General features: G+C 37.3%; 1 protein-coding gene across 1 annotated transcript in view; it reads left to right on the top strand.

Annotated features, from left to right (window-relative positions):
• Window positions 1–2: 2 nt before the first annotated feature.
• Window positions 3–16,383, top strand: part of LOC121370656 (aldehyde dehydrogenase family 16 member A1-like) — a 32,513-nt gene continuing 16,132 nt past the window's right edge. The window contains exons 1-7 of the mRNA XM_041496042.1: window positions 3–116; window positions 7,916–8,018; window positions 8,659–8,785; window positions 10,761–10,939; window positions 12,461–12,723; window positions 13,806–13,958; window positions 15,672–15,869. Of these exons, the coding sequence (XP_041351976.1) occupies window positions 18–116; window positions 7,916–8,018; window positions 8,659–8,785; window positions 10,761–10,939; window positions 12,461–12,723; window positions 13,806–13,958; window positions 15,672–15,869 (1,122 nt within the window). The 5' untranslated portion in view covers window positions 3–17. The remainder of the gene's footprint in view (window positions 117–7,915; window positions 8,019–8,658; window positions 8,786–10,760; window positions 10,940–12,460; window positions 12,724–13,805; window positions 13,959–15,671; window positions 15,870–16,383) is intronic.

The raw sequence follows: 16,383 nt of genomic DNA, 5'->3' as shown, positions 1-16,383 counted from the left end.
CGTTCAAGTTCATAAATATGGCTGCCACCGGTGTCGGACAGCAATCATTGAATGTGGAAAATATTTTCAAAACTTTAAGCTATGGACCAGCACCAGAAGCAGACAATGTTGCAAAGGTTTTTGCAGTTTGTTATAGCGTTAAAAAACCAACATATTTAGAAAAACTGTCAATATTGTGTTTTATGAATAACTTAGAATTTAAAATTGACAGTGAATGAGTCATATCGAATCGAGTGAAGGTTACCCCGGCCTGCAAACTGCCATAAGAATGATATAAGCACGAAAATAAAGTTGAACTGAACTAAATTAGAACCTGTCTTAATGATGCTACTTTCAATTTACCAACCGGCCAAGCGTTAGACCTACTCTGTTTTAAGAATCCATTACGTTTCGCCCCCAGTCAGTTCACCCCCAGTTTGACCTGTTCGCCCAGTGTACCAGTTCACCCCCAAGTCAATTCGCCCCCAACTGTTTGCCTGTTCACCCCCAACTCCCAATTATTTGTTATATACTTTTAAACAATTATTGTATTGTTTCTTTAGTTTTTTAGAGGCATGTTAAAGTGTATGTGTACGTGTGTGGATCATGAGTCAGTCTGGGCACCGATGATATAATCACCAGTTCAGTTAATACAAATGTGTGTATATCTATCTATCTATATATATATTAGGGGTGCAACGATACGGTCAAAACCGTATTGCGATATATTGCGATATAAGAAACTGTATTGCAGTATGTATTGCAATATAATTGATATTATTTATGGGTTGGGTTTTTTTTAATGAAAATAGAAGGCATAACTTTTTAATGATCTTTATTAGTTTCAGCTGTCAGGCTAAATGTTTTAGGCCATATTTTTATTTTTTAACACAATACTAGTCTACTAGAACACTGGCGTGACGGTGTCAAACTATTGATGATGATGATGATGATGATAACTAATTTAACGTGTCCATATACCACTAGGGTTTCGAACACGCCCATCCCGAGTCCGACCTCCGATAAGATCGGTGGCCTGACTCGGGATGGAGGGGGGTGGGGATGAAAATGGGCAGAATTTTGAAAATAGCAATTAGTAAAAAAGTTAATAGAATAAAAAAAGAAAAAGAAAAAGAAAAAGGTTACAATCCAAAAATAAAAAAGAATTGACTGCTTGGCCGAATATTTATATAATTTGGAGCATTTTAGAAGGAAAGTCCAAAATTAAATAAGAGAAAGAAGAGAGGATTGGACTATTTAATAATATTTAAAAAAAAAAAGAAGTAATTTCGACATAAATTTTTTAACGCAGATCTAAAAGTTTAAAGTCTGATCGATATGTCCACGCGAGTGGCCTCGTTAAGGCCGTTTGGGTGCACAGCTTAAAGGGACGAGATAGGTTGCATCCCGTCAAGAAAACCCCTAGATTGACAGTCGATAGACGTTGAAGGTGTACTGCTGTGCTGAAATACAGATCTTGAGAAGCCGGATCTGTCTGAACGAGAGAGAGTATCAGACTAGGTTATAGTCCAGTCGTCATGGGTTGGTATAGTGGTGCGGACGGGCCCGACTCCGGAGGATACGAGATGGTATCACTATAAAGCAAGGTAAAGTCTAGAAAAAGAGTAGTAGGGGCCGACCCCGCTTCATATTTCTTCTTAGAGTGGGGCGGTCAATCTTCCAGTACTGCTAGGACAGGCTCGGACATGTAGAGACTAAACGCGAACAACCGTGGCGTTCTGCAGAATGGCCGTCATACGAGTCACGAAAAAAACCTGTCGACAGTCAGACGGAGAAATGACGTGGAAGCAAGGAATCTCGCTAAAAAAGAATCCAACCTGGTGGTGCAGGCTGTCGAAATGAGAAGCGTTCCAGCGTTCAATCAGTTCCAATGGCCGCATACATTCCAGTAGAAAACTTCATTTCACTGACAAAAACAACAAAATGAGGGACCCCCCAAGTCAAGCACACGAAAGCACGTGCAGTGTGCACAAGCGAAACAAACACGTCTTACCGCGTGGAGCTCCAGACTGTGAATGGTCAAACTATTCATAAATTGTCACATTCGGAAATCCTTACTATCGGGCTTTTCCGTTGCTGCTCGCTTAACACGGAAATGTACGTATTGAGTCACAATGTTTCGCCAGATCGACCGAAACAGAGCCGAGGTTATTAGCCGAGGTATTTTGAACGATCGGCTGAAGTATTCCGAGTTCAGTGAAAAACAGCGAAGTGTGATTCTCATTTGTTGGTTTATTTCTTTGAAGATGATAGCCGTAGCCGTAGCCGTATTCCAACGTAAATGAACAACGAATGATAATGTGTAAGTAACAAAACATTTATTTGTAATTATCGTTAACTGGTTATTTTCACTGGACTTTTGACATGTTTTGTTTAGAAGTTAGAACCAAGTATAACCGACCTATCACTTCGTATGCCAACAAGTAAACCGACTATGCTTGACGTGATTGTTACATTTCCTGTCATCACCAATTAATAAAATTATGTGGTTTTTGTTTGTTTGTTTGCCTATTTCAAATCAAATAAGTTACAAGGAAAAAAAATCATGGTACGCAAAACTGTACCGCGATTCGTATCGAGCTGATCAATTATCGCGGTATACCAGTATACCGGTTTATCGTTGCAGCACTAATATATATATATATATATATATTATATATATATATCGTCGGCGAAATGACAAAAGGTCGTAGCTACACTTTTGGCGAGAAATCACTTTTTGGAATTTCCAGAGTTAGAATGTTCATATTCTGCTTTTGTCAAAAGATCGTAACTATCGGCCTCTTAGAAAGTGGTTGACTGTCACATGACAAATAGTCGTATTATAACTGGTCCAAGAAACAAAATGACAAAACGTCGTATCTACATGTATAGATCTTGCCTCATTCCTTCAACCTGTGTTAAATTCTTGATCAAAATGTTGTAACTGACATTTTCAATGACATTTCAGGTGTAAAATGTTGTAACTACATTTGTAGACCTGACACCAACTATTAAGTAGTTATCACACTATTAACTGTTAATATGTTCGCATAACAACGACTATAACAAAATAACATATTTTTCGAAAAATATTAAGTTTTTTTGCTCTCCTGTAAAATTTTGAAAAGTGTAGTTACGAGGTTTTGTCATTTCGCCGACGATATATATATATATATATGTTTCATAAAATTAAAAAGAGCACTTTTACACATATAATGCACATCATAAACATTTATTAAAACATCTACGAGTCAGTCCAGGCACTAATGATATAATCACCATCTTCATTTTAACATGTTGGGCATCTAGCTACCTTAAATAATCGGCATGCAAGACTAACATAAATATGTTTACACAAATATTTTGATGTAAACAAAACAAGTAGGTAGATGTTTTTAGGTTAAATTATATATTTAGCTGTTATTACAGAAAAATTTCTACTTTATAATGCAATGTATATAGACCTAATTGATTTGCAGCAAATGAAATATTTAGTCAAACAGGCGCGTGTGCAGGAAATTGTGTAAAGGAAGTCTAGACTGGCTAGTGGTGTTTTTAGGGGAGGGATCGGGTCATGCGTCCCCGGAAATACATTGAAAAAACCCCCACAAACATAATATAGCATGTGGGGAAGGGAACTGTTCTGATTGGAATAATACATATATCCCATTCTCCTACAAAAATGTTTTCTGGTTTTTGTAAATAATTTAAGTTTAGTTTGACGTAAAAATACAAGTGTTTTGGAGAGAGAAAAAAGCGGCTCAGAAATAAATAACTTGTAGTAAATTCCAAAGTATGAAAAAATGCTTTCTCCGTGTGACGCACTATAAACACATGTTTCTATTATGTATTACAACTGTGTTATAAGTATATAGCTGTCACACATAATTCATTAAAACTGCAGGTGTGTTTGTATGTTTAAATGAAATTATGATAATTAGGCGTAGTAAAAAAAATGGTTTGGTTACCCGACCGTCCCTAGATTTTTGGTGCCGACCATAAACCTTTTTTTTAACCTCCCCCCCCCCCTTTTTTTTTCCCACCTGTTTTATTTAATAATCCATTAATATCAATTCTAATTTTCGGCGACTCTAAAAACAACAACTGCAGAGAGATGCCATGAGATCTGTCAGTCCAAGATCTCGTTACCAGAAGACCCGGAACACTTCGCGCAATTTTACTTCCAAAGAGTTCCAAATGAAAAGCTTCCGAGAGCCATTCGGAACTCCTCGTACATTTCCACGAAATATAAGCGTAGCGGAATGTGACGAGGTGTTCCGATTGGATTCACAAGTTCTGAGTAGTTCCGAATGAGTATGAGAACACGTCAGATGATGATGATGATAACTAGTTTAACGTGCCCATATACCACTAGGGTTTCAAACACGCCCATCCCGAGTCCGACTTCGATAAGATCGGTGGCCTGACTCGGGATGGGGGGGGGGGGGGGGGGGGGGGGAGGGTGTAGTGTTGAAAATAGCAATTAGTAAAAAGGTTAATAGAATAATAAATTTAAAAAATTACAAGCCAAAAAAAAAAAAAATTGACTGCTCGGCCGAATATTTATATAATTTGGAGCATTTTGGAAGGACAGTCCAAAAATAAATAAGAGAAAGAAGAGAGGATCGGACTATTTAATAATATTTAAAAAAAAGAGTAATTTTGAACGAAGGTCTAAATGTTTAAAGTCCGATCAATATGTCCATGTGAGTGGCCTCGTTAAGGCCGTTAGGGTGTGGAGGTTGGCTCACGGCGAACTGATGAGCAGAGAACCGGCAAAGGCGGGGATGAAGTGCTTCCATCTCTAGTCGGCGAGGATGGTTATGACACTCCGGTAGTCGTTGCCTTCCTCTTCGCAACGGCCTTCCTCTTCGCAACGGCTCCTGCCCGGACCGCCACCTTCCAAACTGGCAAGACTGATGACAGTGGCCAGTTACGTGTAGGCGGTGGCGTAGAGGGAGATGGAGGTCCGTCTGCGTCCGAGAGCATGTGGTGTCAGTGGCGTCTTCCATTTACAGAGTAGAATGTCAAAAATGTGCTCATTCAAATCAAATAATATTATTTAAATCAATTTCAAATAAAACGACATTCAAGGAATTATTTTCTACCATTCACCCTCCCGGTGTCAGATTTCATTTTCAAGCCAGCTGTAAAGCTGAACTAAAGGATGACGACATCGCGGTGGACGATTCAAACGTCACTGTTGGCCAGCTGGCCGAGCGTTTTTCTATTAAATATATCAAATTTTGTTGCACATAACTCCAGTCACCCATGTCAAAAATAAAAATGCGTTTATGGAAAGCCGAAGTCAAAGAGGCTACGTTAAAGAAAAATCTTCAAAAAAAAAATTTAAAAACAAAGAAGAAAACAAGTTTTCCCTACCTACCTACCTTATTTGTTTTTGGCATGTAACAGGAACCAAACAATTTTTTTTACTTGGCCTTAATGTGAGGCGAGATTGCAGCTTTGAAAAAAAAAATTAAAAAATTTCTATGCAAGAAAACCAACAATTAGGGTGGGTGACAGCTCGCTAGATTCATCTCCTATATTTAACACATGGTCAGTTATAACAAAACGCAATTTCATCAACTTAATTTTTACCTGTATCATTCTTTATTTTTAAAGCATAGGTGGGGACATTTAATTATGATGCCAGGGACTGGCAGGCATAATTCTCAGCTGAAGATTCACAAACAACTGTGATCGTTGGCCATTCTTGCTGTAACCGGAAGGCACCGGAAGTGGTTAGGGGATGTAACTCTGCCTATTTTTTCTTGCAAATTTCTAATAGAGGCTATAGTCATATTTTAAAAGTAAAACACTGTTGATCTACATCCTTAGTTTACGTTTTCAAATTTTAGCACCCGTATTTGCTTCCATAGAAAAACCATTGATATGTGACCTCACATTTTTACTGACGTCACTTACTAGTACATCAAAATAAACATGCATATGCAGATGACACTTCGATATATATTTTGGGCATGATTGCCATAAATTAAGAAAACTACAAATGTTTTAATTGACATATGGGTCATGTGTTTTTTACCAATTTTGGTTCCTGTGTAAAAAAAAAATTTTTTAACAAAGAATTGGATATACTTAAAATTTCTTAGCAACATGACTGTCTACACAAAATGGCACAACTTACTAGAGACAACGACTTAACAGGGTGAGAGTATACCACTAAAACAACACATGTCCCCGACCGGGCCGAACAAATTTTCATATCTCCTAAATTAAAGAGCCATAACTGTAAAAAAGAGACGGTAAATCACCATGAAAGTCAATCTTGATCTATTACAGTATGTGATAAAGCTATACACAAACTGTCATTTCAATATCTCAAGGCATTGTGAAAACATCATCCAGAAAACTTTATGTGGGACCGACAGAAGAACAGAGATGAAACCTAATATCTATAATGTAGTTGGACCAGTAGGGTACTAATAACCTCTTCACAGACAAGTCTCCCTTGGTGATAGCAGAGCTTTGTTGCACCATGGTAACTAGGAACGTGCAGAAGTCTATCCAGGCTGGACTGATAGCATACTATAGGATTAGCTGGAGCCCCAGAATTGCAAACTGTACTGTAAAAAGTGTAAGTCCTAGAACTATAAGTTTTGTTACCGGAATTATTCCAGTGTTAGACATGCATTCCGAAGCATACATCAAGAGGAGGCCACTAATGTGACGATGGGTGTACATAATCTGAAGTGTTTCTAGTCAATAATTCTACAGACTATAACAATTATGTTCATTTACCAATTAAAAATCAGTATGTGTTATGGGTGGTTTTCCAGTTTTTAACATGAAATAGAGGTGGGGTAACAATTGATGGTAGGAATGATGTTTTGCTGTGGTTATTACAGAACTGTATCCAAATTGTCTGACCCTAGTAGAATGCTCAAGTCTTAATTTGATCTGTAACTATACATAACATTATTGGTCCTCGACTGGTCCAACCAGAGGGGACTATAGGTTTAGTCTCTGTCTGTCCAACATATGGTTTTCAGGATGTTTGTTTTCACAATGCTTTAAAATATTGAGCTGCAATTTTATGTATACTTTATTAGTGTTACCGTATAGCTTTATAAAGTTACAAATCAAGTTTGACTTTCATGGCATTTTACCAGTGTTGGTTATGGCACTTGAACTTAAGAGATCTATACAAAATTTGTTTTCTAGACATTTTGTTCACCATGCTTCAAGATATTGTGCTGAAGTTTTGTACATAGCTTTGTCGTGTACTGGGGGCAGGACATAGCTCAGTGGTAAAGTGCTCACCTAATGCGCAGTCGGTCTGGGATCGATTGCTGTTGGTAGGCCCATTGGGTTATTTTTCGCTTCAGCCAGTGCATCACGACTGGTATAGCAAAGGCCGTGGTACAATGTATGTGTTATCCTGTCTGTGGGATGGTGCATATAAAAGATCCCTTGCTGCTAATCGAAAAGAGTAGCTAGCCCATGAAGTGATGACAGCAGGTTTTCTCTCTCAATATCTGTGTGGTCCGTAACCGTATGTCTGATGCCATATTACCTACCGTAAATAAAATGTGTTGAGTGCATCGTTAAATAAAACATTTCCGTATCATGTACTGTTACAGATCTTGTTTGACTAAAATTGTGATTCACCCATTTTTATCAGAGTTAAGGCCCTTGAACTTGAGATAAATAAAAATTAGTTTTTCAGACTTTTTTTCACAATGTCTCAAGATATTGAACTGAAATTTTGAGTATAGCTTTATCATGTAGTTACAGATGGCAGCTAAAACATTTTTCACAGTGTTACGGCCCTTGAACTTAGGACATACAAAAATGTATTGTGCCCAGTACGGGACATGCATGCATGTATTGCTGTAGCAGTACTCTCAGAATATGTTCCATATAATTTACAACAGATACATTTGAATGTGTTATTTCTTTATGACAGGCTTGGCTGGATGATCACAAAAGAGATTTTGGTCATTTCATTGGTGGAAAGTGGCATAAACCTGATGGAAGAAAATCTTACCAGACAAAAAACCCTGCTACAGGTAATATAAGAAGACCAGTGTCAGTTTAATTCCTTCTGTAAAGAGTGGGTAAATGTAGATGTATCTCAGTGGGTTATTGTTAGTTGCAGTCAGTGCTCAGTAGCTGGTAAATGCTATTCTTTATGTGGAAAAAAGCATGCATCTATAGAACATCCCTTGCCTATTGATGTTATTGGTGCTGGCAGATGGTGGGTTTTTTTTACATGCTCTCAACAATTGGTTCTTAAAATGGGGTGAGAGACACCAGCCAATTTTGGTAGGTACTAGTAGTGGAAAATGCAAGTATGAAGTGGTCACTGGTTATAAGATCAACCTCATTTAAGTCACTAATAAGTTAATGGGGCAACAATCTTAAGAATCGGTTCTCTAAGGTTGATGACTGTTACTGTTCGTATCCTTGTTTTGACTTTGTACACAATAAATAAAACACATCTTATCCTAGTTTCACTTCAAAACCATATTTAGTAAATAGTACAGTTTTTCCTATTTCTTCAAATACAGTCGAGTGCATTTATATAGTAAAGTTCAAATATCAAAATTTCAATCAAAATTTTGCATTGGAATTTGTTCAGCGTTATTAAAATGGAAATGTCATGTATCCAGTTTTAGTTGATATATCTGTGTTCATTTGTATTTGCAGGTGAAGTGTTAGCCTCTACTGTCCAGGGTGAAGATGAAGATGTAGATTTTGCTGTTAAAACAGCCAAAAAGGCTTTCGAGTCGTGGAGTAAAACTCCACCACATGTGAGGGCCCGACATCTCTATAGGTATGTCAAACTGTGTTGGGAGGGGGGTGTAGGTCAGTGATAGAGTAAAACTCCACCACATGTGAGGGCCCGACATCTCTATAGGTATGTCAAACTGTGTTGGGAGGGGGGTGTAGGTCAGTGATAGAGTAAAACTCCACCACATGTGAGGGCCCGACATCTCTATAGGTATGTCCAACTGTGTTGGGAGGGGGGTGTAGGTCAGTGATAGAGTAAAACTCCACCACATGTGAGGGCCCGACATCTCTATAGGTATGTCAAACTGTGTTGGGAGGGGGGTGTAGGTCAGTGATAGAGTAAAACTCCACCACATGTGAGGGCCCGACATCTCTATAGGTATGTCAAACTGTGTTGGGAGGGGGGTGTAGGTCAGTGATAGAGTAAAACTCCACCACATGTGAGGGCCCGACATCTCTATAGGTATGTCAAACTGTGTTGGGAGGGGGGTGTAGGTCAGTGATAGAGTAAAACTCCACCACATGTGAGGGCCCGACATCTCTATAGGTATGTCAAACTGTGTCAAACTGTGTTGGGAGGGGGGTGTAGGTCAGTGATAGAGTAAAACTCCACCACATGTGAGGGCCCGACATCTCTATAGGTATGTCAAACTGTGTTGGGAGGGGGGTGTAGGTCAGTGATAGAGTAAAACTCCACCACATGTGAGGGCCTGACAAAGTTACAAAGAAAGGCATATGTACTACACACTAATTCACTGTAGTAATACGATGCATTGAATTTTGAGGGGTTTTTTTAGGATTCCACGAGAATGATAAGCATGATTTAATATAGATATTTTGTGATTCTGTTCATAATCTTACTCTTCCAACCCAGAATCTGGGAAGCACGAAATATAATTCGCAGCCTGAATTACACAGTATACTGATTATACTAAATACTTTTTCATTTACAATTTTTCACTCAGTACGAATACTTATTTATAAATAATAACATACTGAAACACTGGTATGGGTAGTCATTAAGTAACAAAGTCACTAACTTACTGTAGGTACTATCATTCAGTAATACAGTTCAACATCAACTGAAATAGGCCATATGTTTTCATCCAAAATTCTAACCACAAAAACCATTCTGCTTACATGTATATACACTGGATAAGTCATTTATTAATATGCTTGTCTTGGTCAATTAAGTTTCAATGCAACAAAATTGCAGGCTTAATTTTTAATATAAACTAGCATAATACTGCCGATGTTTTACTAAAATGAGAACAGATACACTGCACTATGGTTTAATTTTCATAAACATGTACCATAAAATCTTCTTAGAGCGTTGCAAAATAAAAAGAGGCTTACCTTGAATAGATGCTGGATCTCAGAGCACAACTAAAAAATAGAATTCTTGTGCAAAATGTTTTTTGTAAATAATTTCAGTTTGGTTTGAGGTAAGAAAAAGTAATAGTGTTTTGCAAATAACCAAAAACCTACTCTTTTTGTGTGCAATTTAGAAAACAATTGGATCAGAAATAAATAACTTGTAGTAAATTTCATAGTATGAAAAACCATTCACTGTTGTAATGGCAATAGGCTTCTATTTGAGCAGGGCACAATATTTCACAAGAACTATTGTTCTTTTCGCGTGTCGGTTACGCAACTTTAAAATCATAAGAACCACCAATTGGTTACAAAGTGGTGAACAATTACATTCTAAAATTAAAAGTACCATATATGTCAGTAATGAAAGTGAAAATCAGTTTATGCTTTTAAATACATTTGAACCACCAATGTAACACAACTGTAGTTCAAGTGTTTTAGGATTAGGTAAGCCTAACTCATCGGTTACAAGAACTATATTTACATAACTGAACAATCAGTTACCTAAGTAAAACTCACGTGAACTGACTTCCGATTAACTAAGATTTTGAAATATTGTTCAAGGATTGACGGTAATTAAAATTATTGTTTGTTTGTCTGTATATTATTGTTAATACTATTTTTAAACCAATTTTTCTACCCAGCATTGCTCGCCATGTCCAGAAACATCAGCGACTAATTAGTGTTATAGAATCAATGGACAATGGAAAGCCAATTCGAGAAAGCCGAGATGCAGATATTCCACTTGTAGTTCGACATTTCTACCACCACGCTGGCTGGGCCCAGCTCATGGACACGGAAATGAGAGGCTGGAAACCTCTTGGTAGGGCAAAAGTTTTAAAATACATGGTTTTATTTACTGTATTATGAAAATAATTGTTCTTGTATTCTTTTTCCTTGTTACTCCATTTTGCACAAACATTATTATAAGTTATTTGATGTTTGTACATTGTTCACTGTGCACAGTAATCCATTTTTAATATTAGTGTACTATTTTCCATACCAGAGCCATGATATCAGCACAATGCCTCGGTATGAGTAAAACTATTTTTGAAAGATTACTTGGAAGCATTTTGACTATTTTGTGAAGTTTATAGATTAATAAATAATTTGGTAAATCTTCTGCAGCTTCAAATCAATGTAGGCTTATATTTTAATTGGATCGCTGTCTGCCAAAAGAAATCTCAATTTGGAAATGCGATGTGTTCTACTCAGGTTCTGAAGAGTCTTGAGAAAATATAGTTAAGCTGAAGTGCACTTGAATGGAAAAATCCCAAGCATAGTGTGTAGATAATTGAGAATTTGTATAGTTATTTTAAAGTTTCTTCATATGTATTTACATGTGTGCACATACCAGTAGTTCTTTGAATACTGTGATGGAACATTCAGGCTTCCTTCAACCATCAATTTTATTTAAGTTTATGCTCAATTAAGAACCAAATGTAATTATTAGTAAGAAAGAAAGAAAGAAATGTTTTATTTAACAACGCACTCAACACAATTTATTTACGGATATATGGCATCAGACATATAGTTAAGGACCACACAGATTTTGAGAGGAAACCCGCTGTCGCCACTACATGGGCTATTCTTTCCGTTTAGCAGCAAGGGATCTTTTATTTGCGCTCCCCACAGGCAGGATAGCGAACGAGTTATGGATCACTGGTCGGTGCAAGTAGTTTACACCTACCCATTGAGCCTTGCGGAGCACTCACTCAGGGTTTGGAGTCGGTATCTGGATTAAAAAGCCCATGCCTTGACTGGGATCCGAACCCAGTATCTACCAGCCTGTAGACCGATGGCCTAACCACGACGCCACTGAGGCTGGTTTATTAGGGAGAGACTAGTTAACCATCTTAGGCATCTGAAACATGCTTATATTCTCGAAAGGTTCAAGCATGGCTGTAAGTGGGCAAATTAACCTGGCAAATTCCTTTGGACAGAGTTGGTGAAAGAGTACTTGGGATTGGTGGCATTACCCCCTCATCCCCACCTCCATTGAACTGATAATTTGCTCTGGATTCTAATCAGTACTGGAATATGAACATGGCATTTAGTATACCATTGAGACCCATTTTGTTCTCTACCAACATTTAATGCTGGTAGATTTTTTTTAATCATGAAAAAAAACCCACCCCAAGATATACTTCATCATGGGCTGTTCTAGAATTGACCACACAGTGAGAGGCATTCACATTTTATTGAGATATGTATACATAACAAAAGATTGCAATAGACTTACCAGGCATAAAACAATAATTACGACACCTAGCTTCCACCTCCCACATACGGCAGCTCATTAACTTTTGGGTTTTTTAATGTGTGTGAATGTTTTCATTCACAGGTGTTGTTGCTGGAATTGTTCCCTGGAACTTCCCTCTTATGTTACTGACATGGAAGGTGTGTCCAGCCTTGGCTATGGGAAACACGGTTGTCCTGAAGCCGGCAACATACACACGCCTCTCTGCCCTGTTATTTGCTGAGATCTGTGCAGAGGCAGGACTTCCACCAGGAGTGTTCAATGTCGTTACAGGAGGCGGAGCCTTTGGCAGCAAACTGGCATGTCATCCTGATGTAGACAAGGTGGCATTTACTGGATCCACTGAAGTATGTAGTAACTCAGATTATAATTACAAGTGTTTGCAGATACAAATAGGCCTCTGACAATTGAAAATTAGCATAACCCATTTATGTGTTACGATAAAATATTTCATATAACCCTGTTGTAAATCTTGTCCTAAGTTTAATGTGTAAATGAAAAATAGATTAAGTGCATCAGCAACATACAAATGAAAATCCTTCACAGTTACCAGAGGCCTGCAGAATATCCATCATTCTTGCCCACTGGACAGGCTTATCCACCTTTTGCACAGTGCTAGAAAAATCTGTCTGATGCTAGGGCTAGATAAATCTGTCCAACCCGAGGGCTAGACGATTTCTACATACGCGTGATGTCATAACTCATGTTTTACGACGATTGATTTTCAAAATTCTGTTTGCCATTTCACGTTGTATCATTGTTTTAAAAATATTTAAACAACTTTATATATATTGGTAAGTTATTACATATTTATGTCGTTGCATAAGGTGGACTATATTTTTCCGTGGATGATTAAATGTGTTTGCAGGTGAAATGTATACATGTACGAATCGTTCCACAATAACTTACAAAATTAATGTTTTGTTACTGTAATTAAATAGGCAAAAAAAATAATCAGTCACTGTTGTGAGGTATGGATACGGCAATTCCAACCCTCGGGACAAAATGTTTTTATAAGGGCCTAGGTAAACCTCGGCCCTCACAAAAAACATTTTGTCCCTTGGGTTGGAATTGTCTTATCTATACCTCACAACAGTGATAGATTCTATTATTACAAGCCAAGGGTCTTATTCTACAATGAAGTATTCATACAGAATAGGACCTGTGGGCTTATGAAGATGAACATTGAAAAACCTGTGACTCATTTGAGGTGACAAGTCAGAGAATTGATTCCTGTTGAATGATCCTTCGCGTTTTCCCCATTCCAACCAGTTATCCATGACTTGTTGCCATCAGTATTATTAAGAGTAGTTTGTATAGTGGCAACACACTTCAGTGGCATGACATGACTTAAAATTTTACATTTTATCTTCCATTTGCCTTTTACATCTGTGCTGATAAATGTTTGATGTAATTAAATGTTGTAAAGGTTGGACAAATACTGCGCCATGTGACTGCTGGCACCGGTAAGAAGCTGTCTCTAGAGCTGGGAGGAAAATCGCCTGTCATCGTGTTTGAGACGGCTGATCTCGACAGTGTGGTAGAAGGACTGGTCGAAGCTATTTGGTTTAACCAAGGACAAGTTAGTGCTCTGAAACATTACTTTAGTGTACACTTAAAGCTGAAAGTGTAGTATTTAACCCTTTCATCATCACTCTTTTAACCATCAGATCCTATTTACTTGTTGGGGCTAGATTTAGCTGAGGGTTCTGAGATGCTTGCATATGGCAGGATCGAACCACCTCGGTGGATCCATTCAACTGACTGGAATTTTTCTCATTCCATCGAGTGGACCACAACTGGCTGTGTTTTGTCCTTTCCTGTTTCTAGGGAAGTGCATATAAAAGAGCCCTTGCTGCTAATGGAAAAATGTTACAGGTTTCTTTTGATGACTATGAGTCAGAATTACTAAATGTTTGACATCCAATAGCTGATGATTAATTAATCAATGTGCTCTAGTGGTGTTGTTAAACAAGACAAACCTTTTTTCTTCTACTTACTGGTTAATGATTAAGTCAGTCATTCAGTAAGGTACTGTTTGATCTGTTGAGCTTGTCTGCTTCAAACTGGCAAACACTGTAGAAAGGGTAGAGCATTTACAGTGGATACTCCCGTCAGGCTTTTTGCCAGAAAATAATTTGAGGGTATGTAATAAAAAGAAAATAGACCACAAGTGCCGCAACTAAGTGGTTATGGGTTTAAATGATCTGAAATTGGACACTGAATTTCATGTACTTTGATAAATTTTAAACAGCAATTATTTTACTGTCATCTGTCTAAAAATTATAAAAATACTCCCTGCCAGTTTATATTTCTTCTTATGTATCATTCTTCAACTTAAATTGGCTTCTATTTCATATCTAGTATATATGAAAATTCGTCATCTGTTAATATGTAACTCAGAGATTTCGAGCTCTTAATTATAAAATGTACTGAAATTGAACAGATAGCAACATGGTTTTATGTTGCATCAAGACAGATGAGAATGTGAAATGTGAAAATTAATGCTATTATTTCATGTTCATCAAAGTGGATTGGCAAAAGACTTTGCAGCCCATTCGTCTACAGGAAAATAATGTTTGAATTATATGTCTGTGGCATATCATAATGTTACAGGATATTAAAAATATGTTCCTCATTGCTAAAAAAAGAAAAGAAAGACAGATGAGAATATTTGTCAAATTATACTCAAGTATTTAATAAACAGTGTTGAATCAATATGTCATTATCAGTAACTGGTTAATTTGGCTGCATGTGAATAACAATAAAACAATGGAGCTTGCTGTTTATTAAACACTTAAATTTAGAAAACATTTGTTTTGTTTTTTTTGAGAACTTTGACTACAATAAATGCAAAACTTTTCAGGATAAGTTAGGTGTAATAGACTACAGTGAATTGTGGGATTGACCTGCCTTAGCAGACGGACTCAGTTGTTTTCCTTATTTAAACCGTTACTTTATGACCGGTATGCATGGGCTTGTTACTGAAAGTTGGAAGCTGTTTGAGAAAAGTAGATGGCTATGTCTACTAAATGCAAGGAGGTATTGTAAGCATGAAATGCCCACCTCCTGCCTACTAATGAATACTCTAGTTGAGATTTATCTGGAAGTATGTATGTATACAAAAATAATTAGAAATGAGTAAATATCCATTATTTTATGTGAACTATTTTGACCTGTATGACAGTGTATTTGTGGAAAGGCATTAATATTATTTTAAATATGACTTGTTTACCAATTCACTTGAGATGAGACATAAATAGTGTTTAACACAGAGCGATCTACATTGATACAGGTGTGCAGTGCTGGATCTCGGCTGTTGGCCCAAGAGACCATATTTGATAAATTAATTCTTAAACTGAAAGAACGACTAACGCACTTCCGTATTGGTGACAGTCTTGACAAGACCATAGACATGGGCGCCATTGTTGATGAATCTCAGAAGTCATCCATTGAGGACTATGTGGAGAGTGCCAGGAACGAAGGTGCTGAGGTTTGTATTGTCCTCAAGATAGCAATATTGTTAAAGCTCTGATTCACCGCAGAATAAAGCTCACGTAACAATACAGAGATAGAAATTTAGTGTTTGTTTTAATCATAACTTTAAATAATTACTCACCGCTTTTAGTAGTTAAGTTGAACAAAACATTATTCTGAGCTGGAATGCTACATGTAGTCATCTGTTGCCTAGATTAATTAATATTTTAGAATATGCATAGTTTAATTAGGGTATTTAAAACAGAATGCTAAAAATTTATTAATTTAACATATCCTTTATCTGGTAACAACCAAAATGACTATAAGGGAAGAGCTATTGGTTTAGAACTGACATTACAGATTGCTATTATAGTGTGTGTCCAGGGCCCATTCCACGAAGCTATCTTAGCACTACTATTGCTGTAAATACCTACCAGTGCGACCTAAATGTTTTTCTACGATCACCAGCCCATTATACGATGCTGCATACATGTAGCTTACTATCATCGTAAATTTCGGTGAAAATTTAC

The sequence above is a fragment of the Gigantopelta aegis genome, chromosome 4 (genome assembly GCF_016097555.1).
Source record: "Gigantopelta aegis isolate Gae_Host chromosome 4, Gae_host_genome, whole genome shotgun sequence".
In the NCBI taxonomy this organism is placed as follows: domain Eukaryota; kingdom Metazoa; phylum Mollusca; class Gastropoda; order Neomphalida; family Peltospiridae; genus Gigantopelta; species Gigantopelta aegis.
The sequence above is the reverse complement of the archived record's forward strand: the minus strand, read 5'-3'. Positions and strand labels throughout refer to the sequence as shown.